The sequence below is a fragment of the Dermacentor albipictus genome, chromosome 1 (assembly GCF_038994185.2).
Source record: "Dermacentor albipictus isolate Rhodes 1998 colony chromosome 1, USDA_Dalb.pri_finalv2, whole genome shotgun sequence".
Lineage (NCBI taxonomy): Eukaryota > Metazoa > Arthropoda > Arachnida > Ixodida > Ixodidae > Dermacentor > Dermacentor albipictus.
In genome coordinates, this window is record NC_091821.1 from 433,193,868 (window position 1) to 433,213,231 (window position 19,364).

General features: G+C 42.6%; 1 protein-coding gene and 1 long non-coding RNA gene across 7 annotated transcripts in view; one reads left to right on the plus strand and one right to left on the minus strand.

Moving 5' to 3' along the window:
- Positions 1-19,364, minus strand: part of Ziz (dedicator of cytokinesis protein Ziz) — a 200,005-nt gene that overhangs the window by 94,499 nt on the left and 86,142 nt on the right. For all 6 annotated transcript variants that reach the window (XM_065440172.2, XM_065440187.1, XM_065440179.2 and 3 more), the window contains exons 4-15: positions 18,599-18,671; positions 17,837-17,935; positions 15,393-15,524; positions 9,343-9,532; positions 8,542-8,627; positions 8,227-8,310; positions 7,623-7,772; positions 5,786-6,022; positions 4,472-4,677; positions 3,461-3,583; positions 2,277-2,362; positions 1,337-1,530 (exon numbers count right to left, since the gene is read on the minus strand). In XM_065440172.2, coding sequence (XP_065296244.1) covers positions 1,337-1,530; positions 2,277-2,362; positions 3,461-3,583; positions 4,472-4,677; positions 5,786-6,022; positions 7,623-7,772; positions 8,227-8,310; positions 8,542-8,627; positions 9,343-9,532; positions 15,393-15,524; positions 17,837-17,935; positions 18,599-18,671 — 1,660 coding nt within the window. The remainder of the gene's footprint in view (positions 1-1,336; positions 1,531-2,276; positions 2,363-3,460; positions 3,584-4,471; positions 4,678-5,785; positions 6,023-7,622; positions 7,773-8,226; positions 8,311-8,541; positions 8,628-9,342; positions 9,533-15,392; positions 15,525-17,836; positions 17,936-18,598; positions 18,672-19,364) is intronic.
- Positions 11,758-13,455, plus strand: LOC135907324 (uncharacterized). Its single transcript, XR_010565975.1, has 2 exons — positions 11,758-11,953; positions 13,349-13,455. It is a non-coding gene; the product is annotated as an uncharacterized lncRNA (long non-coding RNA).

Here is a 19,364-nt window from a genome sequence, read left to right on the forward strand (position 1 = left end):
GCAAGCTGGCAACCTTTAGAAAGGACAGCTCGATATAAAGAACTTCAGCGACTCTTATCCTCTTAACATAATTACTGCAAACAGGAGTCTGAAACCTGCAAATGGGATGCAGACTATAAAGCCCACATGCCTATATATACTTGAAGATAACACTGCTGTCCAAACTACAAGGCGCTCCTGCAATCTCCAACAGTGTCCTCCAGACAGATATGTTCACACCATTACTAGTAGCACCTCAAAACAGGCACTTCTTTTCAAGCTTCTGTGACGGCATTGTCTTCTGCCTGGCACCTTCAAAGAGACATTCAGTCCTGGTTTGCTCCTCACTACCTCGCATCAACCGTACCGGAGCCACTTCCTATCTTTCAGCTGCTGTGCATAGTCCTTTGCAGCTCAGGGAATGCCCCTGCTACAAGAGGCATGCCCCTGACATCATTAAACCGCTAATCAGCGGCACGTGAACAAACAAAGGCACTTGGTCCATTTCGGAGCTCGTAACTGCTGTTCACAGCGAAATTAAATGTGGACCCTCAACCTTGCTTGGCCTTTTAACTCTTCACTGCATAGTGCATTGTGATGCAGGAGAGACTCGGTACACAGCAGTGCTAGGGAGATAGAACAATCTATTGCCGCACGAGCGTCAAGAGCATCGGCGCCAAATCACACACGAACCTAACTTTCATGGTGAATCTGGACCCACTGAAGCTACTGACTGTATCTAATAAAAAAATTTTTTAGTTTTACCCGAAGACAAAGCACTGAAAGCGCTAGCATGGTTTAGCATTGAACTGAAGGCATCTCAGGAGGCGCGAGTGATGGGTGTGCCAGTAGCACTGCAGATGTCGCCCCTCAATGGCGCACGAGATGGGATTAACGGAAAACACACAGGCACTGCTTGGCGCTGTCAGCACCCTGTGCATTCCAATTTGGCCTTCGCTGAGCTTGAAGGTCAGATTTACAGAACCGGGCGCTTTCTGGGCTTGTACCTGGAGCAGTAGAGCTATCGCTCTAAAACAAGCTCATGGTGCAGGAGTCTTAGTGTTAGCAAAATGTATTTTTGATGACAAGCAGGATGGACCTGGCTGAGGTGCAAGCACTTGTAAGTGGTCACATGACATGTAAATGCATTGATGATGTTGGACAGTAGAGTATTGTGACATGCCATTTCGCAATACCTATGTGCACTGGCTTAAAGATGTAATTCCCTGAATAAGAAATCAAGCTTGTTTCCATCACTCTGAGACATAATTTTAGGGTGCATTCAAGACAGACTGCTGTCCCATCGAAAATACTAAGCACCAGTGACCAAGAAGCAATGTTGCTATAACTAACATACCTTGGCAAATGCTTTCTGGCTGTCGTACTTGAGGCTCTTGGGGTAGACGTACAGGTGATTGAGGTAAGAAAAGAATGGATGACTGTCGGCTGCCACATCCGTAGGGAACTGCTGCACTTCGAGTGTGGGGCCTTCCCTGGGCTTGGGAGGCATCGGAAATGGCACCACAGGAACCAGAGACGTTGTCAGGGAGTCTGTGGCAAAGCGAATTAAACAGACTGTTTTTGAAGAATGGCAAAAACATCATTACACTCAGCCAAGCAGTTAGATGAACTGCACGCCAAGGGAGAAAAAAAGATATTGAAACATGGGTCAATCTGAAAAATTATACAATTACCAATTACATCCTTCATCATTCCTTAAACCATTTTTCTAATCGCCAACTGCTGTTCACCACACTACGCATTTGCCCAACTAATGACAGCACTGGTCATTGTTGAAATGAAGACCTAACGCAGGCTGCACTTTGCCCACTTGATATGAAATTTTGAAACTAGCACCAGTAGCTTGATACCCCACCTCAAGCCTGCAGAGAAATTCAGCAGCATTCCATACATCATTCTCCCTACATGGCCTTCCTCTTGCACTGCAACACAGAACTATGTGCAACACCAATCTATTTCAAGAAAGACCTTACCAGCATTGGATGGCAAAACAGTGGGAACACTAGGATTCCAGGCAATCAAAATTAGCTGCATTGTGGCACCGCTTATGCTAATATCATGGTATCCATAATAATGCAAATGTCAACATTGAAGCATAAGAATTTCAAAAAAGAAAAAAAAAGAATGCACGGCTGTTAAGTAAATACAGCAGACCAATAAAATGTCAATGCACTTTTAACTACACACAACCATGCCTCAGCAGCCAGCTGCAGAAAGCTGAATGGCATCACAATGCGGAACCAATTCACGGAGACAATAAGATAAAGAGCACTCACTGTCAACAGTCTCATCAGGTCTCAATAGCCTCAGCGAAACCTTGATGTGCCCTGGAATCACTGTGAAATGTTTCACTTTCTCTGGCCTACAAGAAAGAAGAATAAACACTAAGCAAGTGAGAAGAATGCATGCCGTAAGTACTATGATACTTCATGCATGCTAAACTGAGCAGATAAAATCTTCAAGAAGATATCTGAAAACAAATTAAAGTTGACTTCCATTAATTCGACCTTAACAGGACCAACAGAATTGATCAAATTAGCCAGTGGGTCAAATTTAAAGGCAGAAAAAGAAAGAAAAAAAAATGCTGCTTTCCTTGGCAGTGTTTGCCCTGTTTTAACATGCCCCCACATCTAATGCATACCTGTCATAAGCAGAAAATAATCTTCACCCTAGATGTACACACCAGATTGCATAATAAGAAAAATGTAGCATGCCTGTGATTCTGGCAATCAGAAAGAGAGATGAAATCTTTGAAGTTTCACAACCGTTTGGCTCGGACACCCAGCAGCCAAACTTTATTGTTATAACTGATAATGTGGCATTGGGGCATTGTAGTAAGCAGGTTATTTCACCATGGAAAATACACCCAAGTTGACAGTGCAGCAGCTTTTCATTGTTATAACCCCTATATTGTTAAAACCAGTATCGTTTATAAGTGGGTTTGACTGTACTAGTCAACAATGATTACCATCTTTAGTAGACAATACTCAACAGTGACAACCATGACACATTATGTAGCTCTGCATGTGAAGCTTCACTAGTGAGTCACACTTAATCTTCCTTCCTTTTATACACTGTTGAAAGTTCGTACTACAACACTTCTAAATCTAGTACTGATAGAGCACTCACTATAAGGGGAGGTAGCCCTTTATCAAAATTCAATGAAGTCAGCCAAGTTTTCTGTTTTTTTCATGTTCAAATGCAATGCAATTATCTTTATGTTGTTCGACTGTTTACCAATGACAAAAAGGAGAGGAATACTTATTGGGAGCTCCTTTTGTGTTTTCAACAGTAGTGGCACTATTCTTATGTCAACATCATTTTTCTCATTCATGAGTGCTCAGTGCAAGTGATGCTTTAAGCATTTCAGTCACTAATGCACGAAATGTCCAAATGTCACTCTTTCTTACATGCTCATTTGCATTAAAGGTTACTTTAACGAGAAAAAAAGGAAGCCTACCTCTTGAGGTCGCAGAGGAACTTTAGCGTGTCTTCTTCAGAGAGTTTGGCACTATCCTGCCGATAGATCTGCCCAAACTCCATGAACTTGTCCAACTCATTGGAATGACGGCTGAACAGAGGTCTGTCGCAGGAGGAGAGAAGAGAATGTGGTTATGGAAGGCACTTAGTAAGACACATGTCATATGTACTGAAAGAGGAGCTGAAGCAACACAGTGAACAGCGTCCAGTGCACTATTGCATGAACCCCATGGAATACTGTTTGAAGGAATAGTAAAGGCAAACACCTATCTAGAGTCTATACTTCTATCTCAGAAGTTGTTTGCAGCACTGCAAAAGCTGCAGGACTCCTTAAGACAGTAGAAAGGCCGAATGGCCCTTCAGTATACCACGAATTCAGCAGGTGCTGAATTCATGACCAAAGAGACCAAAAACATAATTACCAAAGCAAAATTTTTCCGTTCATATTGGCAATAGTGAGTGAAGTTTTCTTCGATAGCTATGTTGGCAATTTTTTTTTTTTTGTCTACTTTGAATCTTTGAGGCCATGTCCAGCCAAGCCTGATTTGATTCACAAGTCCTGTTGAAGAGAGTCCCACACTCTCACAAATAGCGGTGGTAGAGCAGTATGAATAGTTCTGTAGAAAAATAACACTAGCCACATCAAGCCTTCCTTAAAGCTGAAATGCAAAAAAAAAAAATTTAATAATCAGTGGTTGACTACAATTCACCCACTACAAATGGGTCCTGCTACATCATGGGAGCCGGTGCCGCATTTTCCCAGTGACGGCAACCATGCTGTTTTACGTCTAAGGCTAATTTCTAACTTTATGAGCAGCTGTGTTTCGCAGAGGCGACGCTTCAAACATTTTGCAGCCCTGGTCCGTCATTCCAGCTTGATTTCGTAATCGCCTTTAATGCACCTTTAAAACCAGCCCACAGATGCTTGTCCCAAACAGATATTTCAACGAGAGAAAAGTGATGTGGAAGCCATCAAGCAATGGGTGCTCACTTGGCGGCCCACGCAAAGGGCATGCGGAAATGGTCAAGCCGCTGGCAGCACAGGCGGAACATCTTCTGGGCCTTGGTCCCTTGGCGGCCGTCACTGCTGTGCCGAAGGTAAGGTTCCGAGGCCTGCGCTATGCTTCCCTGCAGTACCTTCTCTACCCGCACCACCAGGAACAGCTCGGAGTCTGGACGCTGAACCATGAAGACGGCCTGCGGGGGGAAGGGGGTGGAGGGAGTTATGCAGCCACGATAAGCCAGGTGAATGCAATCTTAATGCGAGGCGCTCTTTGCCTCATCCCAGGCACAGTGCGGTAGGCAGGTAAGGTCTCACCTAGCAACATTCCGAGCCTCTTCAACAAAAAGAAAATTCAAGTGCCCTATGGTGGGATTGAACCTCGTGACTCCCAGCACAGCAGCTCTAACCATTACTCTAACCATTAGGCCACGATTGCACACACGTTTCTCTTGTGCCAAGGCCGACTAGCTCTTTAAGATGGCTGGCATGTGCATCCCATCCCAGGGTGCAAACGTGGTCATTTGGGCACGCACTAGTGGTCAGACATACCCCTGTCTATCCTGGGCATCACGGGCTGGTGCGTGCCAGTTTTCTTTATTATTCCCTCATGGTACCTAACACTTCAAGATACTGTGTTAAGCCGCACAGCTTTCGGGATTGGCCAAGATTCCTGTCTTTTCCTCGTACCATACACCGCTACAAAGACGCTGTGCGACATTGTGCCGCCTTCAGGATTGGACCGGTTCGTAACAGAACACGTTGTACTATTTCTTCACTGAAGTAGAAATAAAACTCTCATTGTGCCATTGCCGTCATACTATCGTCATTGCCATCTTGCTTCTGTCATCACACACACAGTTGTTTGCTTAACACATACACATTGGTCCATTCGTTAACTCTCAAGAACCCCGGATAATGCTGTATTGTCAGCTACCCGGAAAATGCTTCGCACAACATTGTCTCTCTTAGTGTGCGGGATCTGCATAGTTCTTTTACCACTGAGGTTTTTAAAATGTGCATATAAAGAACAATACATAAACAACTTTGCATTTCGCCTCCATCGGAATGCAGCAGCCATGATCCCAAATTGAACTTATATAAGTTGCGACACCATGCTTGGCAGCAAATGCTATACAGCCACTTAGCCATCATGGGAGGCGGCAAACGATTATAGCAACTGCTCGCTGTAACACAAAATAAGGGTAGGAAGAATAGTGTATCTGGGCAAGAATACCGGCAAAACAAGTCAGCAGAGTATGTCAAAAAAATAAGAACAATAAAAGGGAATGGTATAATTATTACCTGTTGCGGAAATGCTAGCCATTCCTCTCCGAGCTCGCTCATTCCAGGTACCAGTGAGTCGTTCAGCTGAGTGCCTGCGGTCCCATTGGGAGCCGAGCCGCTGGTACTTTTCCTCCGTGTTGTCTTTGGCAGCATGTTACGCATGTACGAATTGTTGACGTCGAAGCGAAAATCCTCTGTCACCTTGCGCATGTGACGGACATCGTAAACCGCCATGGTGGTAAAGTAGGGTTCAACCTGCATGTCCAGAGCCACCAAATTTTAGAGCAACAAAAGCGAGAGAGCCTAATCTAACGTTGTCCAAGTCCGTGAGGATGACTCGAAGAACATTACACTGAGCGCACGGCAAAAGAAAGCCCTGAAGAGTGCCAATATACCACTTCCTTTGGAAGGTTGTCACACTGGCTCACACAAAAGAAAAAGCTTGCAGGTTTATGTAATTTTTAGTAAAAGAGAAACTAAAGAGCCCCATTAAGTTAGTGTATTAGGGTAAAGTATTTTCGGTACTGCCAGACGGCATGACTATTTTTGTAATCCTGACACAAGTGCACACAAACTTCTAACAAAGACAATACCCATGCTTTGTATACCATGCCGACACCAAGCACCTATTATTCTCGTGCCAAATAGAAGAAATAAATAAATAATTCTAAACTTAGCTATTCCTTTAAGCTCAAGGAGGCGCGTGTCTGCTCCTACTTTGATGTTTACGAGCATTCAACGAGCACGGAAGGAATGTACCACACATGGGCACCAGCAAAGCGTTGGGAGATCAAATGGCACAGCGGCACCTTAAATATCCCAGTCACTTAACACAAAAGGTGGTGCAAAAGCGTTGTTAGAGAACACAAAGCAATATTATCTCTCTAAACCAAAGAAATAATCACTCTCTTTAAGACTAAGTCTGCAGTATGAAATAAGCAATTTTTTTAATGCATTCAAAGAGAAAGAAGAAACTTCCTTATAGCTCCAAAACTTCAGCAGAGTGAAGTTTATTTAGGTGAATTTGTTTTTGAATGAAAGATAGTGTTGTTCCCTGTAAATTTTTTCGAATGGCAAGAGGGAGGCACACAAAAGAATGGCTCACATACACGCACACATGGATTTGTGTATGTAATTTATTGTCTCGTGCATGTCTCACTCATACCATTCAAAATATTGTACAGCAAACCATTGAACTTAAACTGTACTGCAGTGGTACAGGCATCATACCTTTATTAATACTTGTCTGCCAACCACAATTTCTATTGTACTTTCAGAATCACAATCGGGTTTACTGTGACGATTAGAAAGATTACAGGATGTTAATGAAGAGAAAGAGGTCCCGAAGTCAAAGACTGCAAGGGGACCTTCTTTCTAAACTAAGGAGAGGAGATAGTTGAGCTAGTTGGTTGAAATGCATACCAAAAAGGTTTGCGTGAAGACACGAGGACAAGCCGATAAAAAACAAGGACTAAACTTAAGCAAGCACAGATTACTATAGTAGCAACAAACTGTGAACCATCATTATTTAAAGGTAGTCGATGCACCCTCTTTTCAGGCACTTGACCCAAGGTGCACCATTAGCGTCAAAAACTATGGGGCGGGGGATCTAAGAAAAAGCTTAATAATTCCGCAACATGCTCATGCATTGTGGTGTGCATTTTAATTCCCAGCGTCTACTAATATGTGCCACCAACCGAGCATTGTACAGTCTTACTAAGTGCAGGCACAAACCATTTGAAAATTTAACTGTTTTGCAGAAACTATGCCCCATAAGCTTTCAATGCCTACAGTACTACACGACAAGGTAAGCTTTACAGTACAGTTGGTGCGAAATTGTCAAGCAATACTTTACCTGGCAGAGGGATCCATTCTGGCAGTCCAGAGGTGCCTGCAGATTGAACTTGACCTCTTCGCACTTCACGAACATGCGAGTGTTGAACTCTTCCTTGAAGGGCTCCACACGTCGCTCGTAGTTAGAGATGTGCAAGCAGCTGCTTGATCTCTGCAAGGATTGGCAGCAGCGAAAGAAGCACCTCAATCACGCAGGTCCTTAGCAAGCCACAAATACCAATTGATTTTAGCGGCATAGGTAACAGCTGGCTAGGCAACCTGTTACCAATCGCATATCAAACCATTGCATTCGGCATCCTACAAATTGACTTTGGCAAGAAAAGCTATGGTAAGTAAAGTGCTATAAACAAAATGTAAGTGATGAAACCAGAGGCACAATGCTAATGAGCACTTCAGGAATAAAAGGCAACAGTACAATTTGAAGTAGGCCCATCATTCTACAGACTACAAGAAATGCAAGTTGATTAGCACTTTGCTAACACTATGCAGTACTTACAAACAGTGCTAGCAGTTCATGCCTGTAGAATGCCACAAAGAAATAGTGATGTCACTTATCATAGAATGTAGCACCTAGCCAAGACCACAATTCCTAAAATGCTACTTACCTGCAAGTCTGGATAAATAGAGAACAGGTTCTGCCTATTCTGCTTGCGTGCTTGGGATATGGAGTAGTCCGTTTCCTTAGCATACTGAAAAAAAAAAAAAATAGGCAAGCTAAATATACAATTCACCAAACATAGCTTTAGCACATAGGTATATACTTCATTTGGGTAGAACATAACACAATCATTTTAGTGAGATCTATTAGTCACATCCTCTTCTGTGAAATCAAAACCAGTAAAACAGATTTTCTATAAGGTTACACATATCAGCACTAGTCCAGAGCAAACATCAGGAACAAAAAGAAAAGGCTTCAATACCTTCACCAAGTCTGGGTTCTTGCTGTGCTCCAAGCTTTTCAATGTTCCATAGCCATAAGGAGATGAAGGTGACGTTACCACATTTTCTGGAAAGGTTTTAGACCAAGTATCTAAGTAAAATTGGTACTGAAAGCTATCAATATGGGTACATACAGAAGTGCTGCATTTACTTGTTCACAATGTTCTCGTGAATGTAATTCATCATAATCCGCAATACCACAATACTTTGGCCCTTAATAAACCTTAGTTAGAAGTTAATGATTGTGCCTGTCATTTCATGTTTCAAGTGTCGTCCTAGAACACCAAGTGAAAAATCTACAGATTACCAACTGGCCTAAAACGCCTTGCTAAGATAATAAAAGTGCAAAGAGAATAACTTATGCATGTTTACAAGTGTTCCTAATGTTTGATGACTAAATAAATTATATGTAAATCCAGAATATGGAGGAAGCTTCATGTAATGACAAATTTCTACCCACAGCTTAATAACTCAGAAACAAACTTAAAAGTTGTCTAATAGGTGATATTATTGAAAGCAGGACCACCGCCTGGCTAGTGAAGTTGCACTGACATTGGCGTACAGGAACTTAGCAGCGCAAAGCGAAATGATTTCACAACCTGACATGCCAAATAAAAATTACATTCGCAGAAGCTCTGCAAAAATCTGCAAAGTGGAGGACGTTTCACACAAGGCAACAATCCCCATTCACCTTGCTGAAGCACAATGGCACCTATGTGAGCCTTTTCGGTCTCCACAAGAAAGCACCGAACACAAAAATATGGGGCACAGGGAGAGCAGACCTTCAGGTGATGAGACGACGGTGGCCGCAGCCTTCTTGCTGCACTCCTGGGCATTCCGGTAGTTGGTGGTGATGGCCACCAGCATGGCCATCCAGCCGTCCATCTCGATCTCACTCTCAGCTGCCAGCACACACGACTTGTGGCCATCTTGCATGCGTAGCTCGAAACTCAGCTTGCTCCGCTTGGAATTCTGCACAGCGGCAGAGTCCACGTTCAATCAGCCTCAATGAAAACTCCATAATACGAGCTGCACTTATTGTTGCAAGAACCACTCGAGTCAGGTCCCTGTGAAGTAACAGGACCCGACAATGTGACTATCAAGTTGACCGTGGCAGCATGACTTTTTCAATCTGATATGAGAAAAGAAGCGACATGTAGCACATACATCGAGTTTAGTAACAGGTTTGTCTTACAGAAGGTGCCTTCATGCCATGCAGCAGTAAAATCACTCAGTTATGTATGTTCTAATATTAAGTTAAACTGGAGGTGACAGTCACACCCAAGTTCAACAAACAACTAAAGCAAGCAACTGATAAAGACACCGGTGCTCAAGATCAAGAGCACAAGGAAAGAACAGGAACTACAAAGTGTTTTTTTACTAAGAGCTAGGCCATAATGTTATGTTTTTTGATAAGATTGGCAAAGAAGCAAATGGAAATATCAAGAGACACAACATGCCATCAGTGAAGACTAAGTTTTTGCCTTACACCCAATGGTATACAAGTGAACAAGAACTTTTGTCCAGTCGTGGGTAGTAGCAGTAGTAATAAATATTAATAAAAAAATGAGCAGGCGAGAGTTTTCGCCCTAAACAGGCAGTGTCCTCAGTCCAGGATATCACGGGTAAACCGAGTCTCTTTTTGATAGGATTTGGGATAAGCCGAGTGAGAGTAGACGAAGACTAATGATGTTCTAATGGTGAGGGCAGGACACGCAACAATGAAAGCGATTTCACCTAATGAGACTTTCATTTCTCATTGCTACTCATGATAACAAGCCTGGAAGCAATGAATGAGAGTGGGTGAAATATTATCCAATGCCCTTGTTCGCGAAAATATTTTGTTCCCAACTCCGTCTCATCAGCGCATTTCCCCACAAGGTCACTGCATTTCCAGCTGTTGCTGCGCAAGTTTGGATGCACTACATTGGTTCAGTTTTGACTGGGGTGCAAAAAATTATGCAATTATGAACAAGAAGAACAAGTGCAGCTGCCAACCTTCCCGAGTACCTCCTTTCCTTAAAGGGCCCCTCACCAGGTCTGGCCATTTTGAGCTGACAAACGCGGAGCAAACAACCCACATGAAAATGGGCTCTGAATTTCCAGCTGGAAATGGTATTTCCAGCCAGGTTTCCAACTGGAATTAGCCCTTCCAGCTGGAAATTTTCCAGAGCCAGCTGGAAATAGCTGGAAATGGCACTTTCCAGCTGGAAGTGGAATCCACCTCAGCTGGTCTTCCAGCTGGAAGTTTTCCAGCTCCAGCTGGAAACAACTGGATACAGCATTTTTCAGCTGGAAACAGCGCTTCCAGCTGGAAACAACTGGGTAGAGCATTTTCCAGCTGGAAGTAGAATCTACCGACTGGAAAGTGGCAGGCGTAGAATAGCCGGATGGTTCCCACTTGCATCAAGACATTTTTTTTATATCTGCAACATGCCCATATTTAGTCCTAGGTGGTGTTTGTATCGGAACGAAAGCTTTACTCTTGCAGCGACAAAAGTTTTGTTTTTCTTCGTTTGTGTTGAGACAGCAATTGTAATTATAAGTGCATGAACTGCATGGAAATGCTCATCACTCAGGGTACCTTTGATCGCGATCGGGCCTGATCGGGATCGATTGCAATCGAAAGTGCCCTGTGTGATCGAGTTGCCAAAAAAAAAAAAACATATCACCAGGAAAACCGCCACTTTTATTGAACCTTACTTGTAGGAGAAAAGCGACGCGCTCCTGATCGACACTGTTATCTTGCTACACTGTCGACGTCGTCTAGCGAGGAGCTTGCCCGATTGGTCATGATGAGCCGTTGCACAAATGGCTAGTGTACCAAAAAAAGAGCCCTAACATATGGCACCTTCAGCAGTTATCAGGCTGCGGTGACCGCTGCTCCTTTTTCCTTCCTGCACAACGCCGCTACAATCGCCGCCATTTTTGTTGAATGCTTAGTAGCTTTAGTCTCGTATCTTGTCTTGATGTGCTCTTTTGACACTAATAATAAAATAATAGGCTGGTATTGCAATATTAGTAGTTCGCAGAGAAGCTCGGATTTTTATTCGAAGCAAACAGCAGCATTACAGATGCAGACCGAATATATAAAATATGACGACGCCACAGTGCCCCCAGTTTCGTACAGCACATGGCGGCACATAGCCGGGCAGTAAAACAACGTGAGATTCTCGGGTGTGGGTTAGTGATTGACGAACAAGTTTTTATGAGGAACCTGCATGATCTTGCACATGAAGTAATTCTTTTTAAACAGTTTCTTCTCTGGACGACGTTACAAGTACAGGCAAGCGGGTGTCAACGGTTTTTATTGCTGTAAGTTGTGGTGTTGTGGATTCACCAGTGCGGATCGAACAGCACCGTTTTCTCCAGCCCCGATTCTACCATATCGAGGTAAATATTTCACTTGTTTATGTTTTGAATGTAATTAATCTTCATTTTTATCCTGAAAGTTGGCACGCTCGAGCATGATATCATAGGTCCATGCTGTACGTGATGTTCGTATGCAAGGTGATCATCTTTGTTTTACGGAATTTGTAGAATTCACCTGTGGCAGATAGCATAATTAATGTCGCTGAGCTGAATTATTCGAAGAGGTACACGATTATTAGCACGCCAAATCGCAACAAATCTTCAACTAATTATCAAAAATTGACAAATTAACTTCTTAACTGATTACCTTGCTGTATACATTGCAATTAATGAGTTGTAGCCTGTGAGTTTGCAAAATGCATCCACTTTAAATGAATTTCCAGAATTGCGCCAGTTTCGAGATATTATTTTCCAAAGTGTGAGACGAAATAAATAGGCGTTCCAATTACTTTTGTGCTCCAATGCATAAAAGAGTGTTTTGATAAAAAAAGCAAGTAAATCAACAGTGCACATTTACGGCGAATTTGATGACGCATATTTTCAACTGGTGTCATTCTGGAAGTTAAGTCCAAGTGGATACGCCTGGCAATCTCATCGGCTACAATTCGTAGATTGCTATATGTGCCGTAATGTAATAAATTAGGAAGTTGTTTGATTTTTTACAATTAGTTGAATATGTGTTTCGATTTTTTGTGCAAGTAATCTCCACCTCTCTGAAGGGTCCAGCTCAAGGACTATAATTATGGTATCTTCAACAGGCGATTTTTAAAAATTGTATAAAAACTAAAAATTATCATCCTGTATATGCGAAGTGCTTGCCAGTTTGCGTAAGCCCCTTTTGTCTCCAATAGTCCAATTAGAAATAGTGCCATGCAATGTTTGTGCCTAATGTTGCGCATACACCTATGAAATACTAGTGTGTATGTGTCAATCTGCGCAACACAATATAAGCACAATTATGGCGTGCTTTCTCTGCAAGTGTGTGTTTGCAAACAGGCATTTAAATTGGTGAAAAACGACGATAACATAAAAAGACTGGCCCTCAAGCTCCTGCGTTATTCAGAAGATAAATGCTTCTTGGGAGGCTGTTGAGTTACATCACACGCCTAGTTCAAAATACAAGTGAGCTCATTTGAACTCCATTTAGACTAAAGCTACAGTCAACGGTGCTAAGCAATTTAACAATCACTGCATCGCTTCTGCAGCTCAAGTTGAGAGCCTTGCGAGAGCTCAGGTTGAGGCCTTGCGCCACATTAACTGTAGAAGGGGCTGTGATGAAGGTACACTATGGTACTGTCCAAAAGCTGTTGATACAATCCATCTGATTTTGGTAAAGGTCACTGTTTACTAGAACTGAGTGGATTAAAGTCATGATTGTTTTAAGTTTCACTCACTGTGTTTGAATATGTCTTTCAGATGGTGTACAAGGAGATGCGCAAGTGTATTCCACATCTTGAGGGAGATGCAAGATATGCTTCCGCGATCCTTGCTGCAGGTGTTCAAATAAATGATTTAAAGTTTCAGCACTGTGCTGCGTTGGCTGTGTGTATTTTCACTGGACCGGCTGGTCCTGCGGCCAATCACATTAGCGACTAACTGTGACTTGCGACAGCGAGCTAAGATCCATGCGAGCTCTGGCCAGTTTGTATCCTGCGTGATGCGAACTTACACCCTGGGATTTCACTTGGGCATGACTCAACACCAAAGCGGCTAGTGAATCGTTTAAAGCTGGAAATGTAGTAGGAACATTTTCTGGCTCCAGCTGGAACCACTGAGCCTTCCAGCTGGTAGATTCTTCCATTTCCAGCTGGAATGTCTACTGGTCGCAGCTGGGAATACAGCAGATTCTAGCTGGAAATTATGTGGTTTCCAGATGGAATCTGCACGCTTTCCAGCTGGAAATTATGTGGTTTCCAGCTGGAAATCATATGGTTTCCAGCTGGAATCTGCATGCTTTCCAGCTGGGAATAAAATTCTTTCCAGCTGGAAATTGCATCGCTTCCAGCTGGAATTTTCCCAGCTGGGAAACATTTCCGGTTTCATAATCCAGCTGGGAATGGAAATTATTTTCACCTGGGAATGCACGCCAACGATCGTGTTTGCAAAGAATTACATCTCTATGTGCCGCGGAAAGGCCTGAAATTTCAATCTGAACGCCATTTCCTTCTTCACTCGTGGCGAATCCACCCGGAGAGGGACGGTGACGTAGTCGGGCTCCTACAACTACGTAATTGTGTCTGCAGTGTGACGTAGCTCGTTGTGACACGTGACTTCGAGAATTATTCAAGGCAACATCTGTTGTTTGTGTGATCTGTTGCTTGAATTGACGAATTGAGGTTTAGATAAATAATAAAACACACAAACGGAAGGTCTGCATGTTTTTTTGTTTTACTTTGCACCAAAGCAAGAGCGATGTACTTCCGTTTCGTCAGCTTGTTCCCACGATCGTATAGTCACGCGCGCAGGTATCGAAACTATGCCATTTTTTACCGTGTTCCAGCGCATGATCACACTCTGCGATTCGCTTGTTCTGCCTCAGTAATCGTGTAGCACTGAATTATACTGCTAGTCATGTGTCCTTGTGCACAGCGTGCAAAATCGTGCACTGCGCAAATGAGACAACAGCTCGCGCGCGAGGCGGTCAGCGGAAATGCGTAGCGCAGGGAAAAAAAGAACGAGGAGAAAAAAAAAATGAAGTGAAATGAAAAATGAAATGAAAAATGAAATGAAAAATGAAATGAAAAATGAAATGAAAAATGAAATGACGTATGCGTCAAGCAATCCTCGAGGTCTGGTATGGGAGAACGCAGGGAGAGAATTTCGCTTGCGAAGGCTAGACGAGGCGAGTGGAGAGAGCATGGCAGTGGAGCCCGCCTGCTAAAAATCATGGATTCACGGCACTAAATATTTCTATCTCGGCTATTATTAAGCTGATTTGAAAATTTCTTGCGGCAGAACGCTCCCGAGAATAACTTCCGGCGTATAACAAAAATTTGCTATGGGCCCATTAATACAGAGAGTCGCTGCATTGGCAGAATTGACATGTACTAAGAATTCATAGAGTGAAGAATATTGAGAATAAGGGCTGTACATGAAAGGCTGTGTGATGCCCTTATAAGACCAATGGGCTATACACACACAAGCATGCTTGGCCCCATGCAGCAGTGGCCATGCTGCTGTGCGTAGCAAAAGCAGCACATGTAGCCAAGTACTGAACGGTGACAAGAGTTTGAGGAATAAACATGCATTACTATAAGTAATATTGCCCAACTTCAACACAGCTCATGCTATCGCCTCGAATTCTTTCCCACAAAAGTGAGAAAGCTCCAAAGTTCTTCTGGGATAGCCTAACCACGCACACGACACCACATTTCTTACCAAAGAACAATCCTAATATTGTGAAGAACTGCAGTTTGCAAACAGGATGCTCTAACATATATGATGCATTTCTGTGACTTACCCTGACCACTTTGCTACAGAAGTCCATGCAGATGGTGCCTTTCGATTCCGTCTTTTTGTCATCCTTGTAAAACTCGAGCGAGTGGCTGCCATCCACTCCTCGTGTTAGTGTCATGTATCTTCTTTTGAATGACTAGAGAGGAACAAGTTGCAGAGAACATATAATGAGTATTGTGTAATCATAACATTATCCAAGTCATAACAGCAAAAGAGCAAAAAAGATATGTCAAGAGGTTATCAGAGAATTATAACTTCAACAGAGAACACAGTCTTTACAGCGTGCTAAATTCATGCACTCATGCCTGAATGTATAATGGGTAAGGAACTACGGTGCCATAAAGTAATACCAGCTTTCAAACATAAATTGACAAACAGACACTGTGCTCAGTGCATAAAAAATTCGGCAGACACACGTAAGACTGCTTATGTGCGGGAATGCAAAAGCATTACAGTCCTTTTGGTGAAATGTTCTTTTTCTGCGCATTCCTTGTCTACGCAAGCTCTCACTTGCATTTTAACTGCGCCTCCGTAAGGCCAAATGAAAACGCGCCACACGCCTCAACGCGCTGCGCTCGCTTGCCCGCCAGAAGTTCATAATTCAAAGGACCGCTCAGTGGCATTCAACTGGACATTCTTGCTTTTTATTTTATACACTCATATTATACACTCATATTATACACTCACGGTGTGGCGTCACCTCCTCCCCATTGGATACATCATCACGTGCGCAACGACACACACACTAGGCCACACGTTTAGTCAGCCAGATGGCTGCGACGTGACGCTGGCAATAACGCATGCACTAGGCCCACATTTAGTCAATCAGAACCATGGAGCTGCTGTGGTGTTGGGAAAGTGGGCTCGTATCACACCCCGGAGGCCTGGGTTCGATTCCCTCACAGACTGAAATTTACCTAATATTCTCTTCAAAGGCGTTTGCTTGCTTTGTTTACAGGAACCTCCCTGAGAAATTTGACATGATTCCGAGTATTTATTTTTACACGTCTTTAGTCTTTGCCGGTGGCCATTTTTGGTACTATCATTCAGCCATGCCCTCGACTACAATGTTGGATTTTCGTATAATGGGGCATATAACGCTTTCGCATTAATAAGCTGCATAATGCAAGCCTCAGTTGCTGCACTGGGAAGCAGAAATATTAGCAAAATATTCTGCTTACACTATTACCACTAATAGGCTACTTACAATAATGCACAGGTACTGACACTATAAGCGATGACAGAGGTAATATGTGGCACTATAGACTAAATAAGAGAACAGAAGACTAAAAGAAACATGCACAAAAGCACCTCTATCACTTCTGTATTATTGTTTGAAACAGAATTCAATACAGATTACTTGCAGCCAACTCAAACTCTAATAACTCAAATTTATTTTTATTGAAAGAAACTTGAATATTGGCATAATAGATCTGCGGAAGCCCGCAAGGTGGAGAGAAGTATTTAATTAAGGGACATGAGACATCCACATAATCGCAGCAACTGCTGCAAAGAAAACCCATATAGGTACCTTGAAAGAAAAGCCTCGCAGTTGAAAAGAAATTCGTCCTGGTCACAGGCCAGGACAAATTTTTCTTCAACGGCGAGGCTTTTCGTTCGAGGAACCCGTATGGGTTTCCTTTGTAGCAATTGGTAGGATTGGGTGGATGTCTCATTTCGCTTAATTAAAAACTTGAATATCCTTCCAGTTCACAACAAATTTATAAGTCACCTAATTCAAATAAAAGCGTGAGTAGTAAGGCAAAAGCCTACTAAGCAGGAGCATACAGAAGGCACGAGCAGCAGTAAAAATGTTGTGAAGTTTCTTCCTCAGGCTACTCTGTACGTTGACATACACAAGAAACCTAGTCATGCATAGACGATGAGCAAAATGTGAACAAGGTGAATGCAGGAGCCAACGTTTCGACAAGTGGACTTTTCTTCAAGGTGACATATGCTTTCCTCGCCACAGTGGCGAGGAAAGCATATGTCGCCTTGAAGAAGACAAGTCCACTTGTCGAAACGTTGGCTCCTGCATTCACCTTGTTCACGTTTTGCTCATCGTCTTGAATTTCCATCTCCCGCATTCCCCGTCTTTTCTCTAGTCATGCATAGGTAGCTTTGATATCCCAGATGTGCACACATCTCCGGTTCTTCAAGCCAGGCAAACGCTTTCGCTCTGCCCCTCTTTTTCTTTTTGTGAATAAATTTATTGCTTATTGATCATTCATAACTATTATTATGTAATTTCAATTAGGAAGCATCAATACTTAGGAAGCATCATGCATATGGATATAATAGAACATACAATTTTGTTTTGGACCCCATATTATCCAGTTTCAGATAATTACTGTTTCTGATGGTGCATACAAATAACATTTGGCCCCTACGCGCCTAGATCTCAGGCAAGTCAACTGCACTTCTAGCGGTGACTGCAAACACATTTACCTTTGTTGCCAAGCTAATGAAGCTGTCAGTGCCGGATTCTGGCCCCTTGAGTATGTAGCCTTCCTTGATGACCTCAGAGTCACCCTTGAGATTGCTCTCCTGGAGAAAATAAAAAGGCTGAACATCAACAAAAGCCTACACATAACATGAAATAGCATGCAGAGACCCTCTGCTGTCGGAGCTGAAGCCACAACTGTACCTGCACATGTGCCTACCAAACCCCTAATCTTTTAGGTGTGCTTCTTTCACAAGGTTTTGAGCCATCAACAACATCAGTGCAATCATGGAAAACTGAGCCGAAGTTTTCGAATGCGGAATTAGTCAGGAAATTCATTTCAATTAAACTCCGGTCAATTGATTTCTCCATTGGTACATTTCCCACCTCTGAGCACAGGCACAGGCCACAATGAAAAGGCATTAGAACTAGAAGATATTTATTTTGCTTCAAATTTCAAAACTGTATTTTAGCATTGCCTATAGCATAAGGCCACAGCGTGTCCTGACAAGGTTGAATTATTTGAAGTTAGCTGTAGAACTACAAACACATTTAAAGTTAACAACCCAGATGAAGAGACTGCAACAGCAAGCATAGCATGACCACTAACTAAAACAGTATGGACAATTTTTTTTTTTAATTTACGAAAAGCCATTAGAGAATTACACACAGAACACCAGCATAGAAAGAAAAACAAAAATGCTAACATTTATCTCAGAGAGGTTACGAACAAATGTTTTGTAAAATATAGCTTAGAATTAACATACCGAGTCCTTGACCTCGGTCTCTGTGTCAACCTCATACACCTGGTCCTGCAGGTCTGTTGGCCGTGGTATTCGACTGGAACAGATGAAAAGGAAGATGAAACCAATGGAAACACTACAGCAGTGAAGTGCACTGCACAAGTGTGACACTGTTCAGTTAGCTAATGTGTTGTCAAGGTAATTATGACTTTCCATAACACAATTCAACTTACACAGTTAGACAAACCCAAGCAATAAATGCCCATACCTCCCACTAGCTCCATGACTAATAAATAAGTGAATCTAATGACAAAAATAGGTTGAGCATCATTCAAACTTCACTTAAAAAGGATTCCTGTACTTGCTTTCAATGTCCCAAAATCCCAACCCCTTTTCGAGGTTTGATGCACCAATGAGCAAGAATCATGAACAAGGAGGATTAGTGCAGGATGTTGTGGCAGGGGTGGCATTTAATTGCCTATATATACAGTTAAACCTCGATATAACGAAGCCGGTAAAATTGTCAATTTGCTTCATTATATCGAAATTTCGTTGCATTGAAATTTGACATTTCATGCGAATAAGTACAATCGCCTATTGATTTTTCTTACATGGAAAGAGGCTGCAGAATCTTCTGAATTACTAGGCAATCAAAAACAGCAAATTTCAATGAGGAAACAATTCATTTTGATGAATTTAGGAGTCGGCGGCAAATGATACGGTTTCATGCCACATACGTCGGCGATATCTTCCCATTGGCGGTATGAATTAAGCGAAACCAGCCACATTT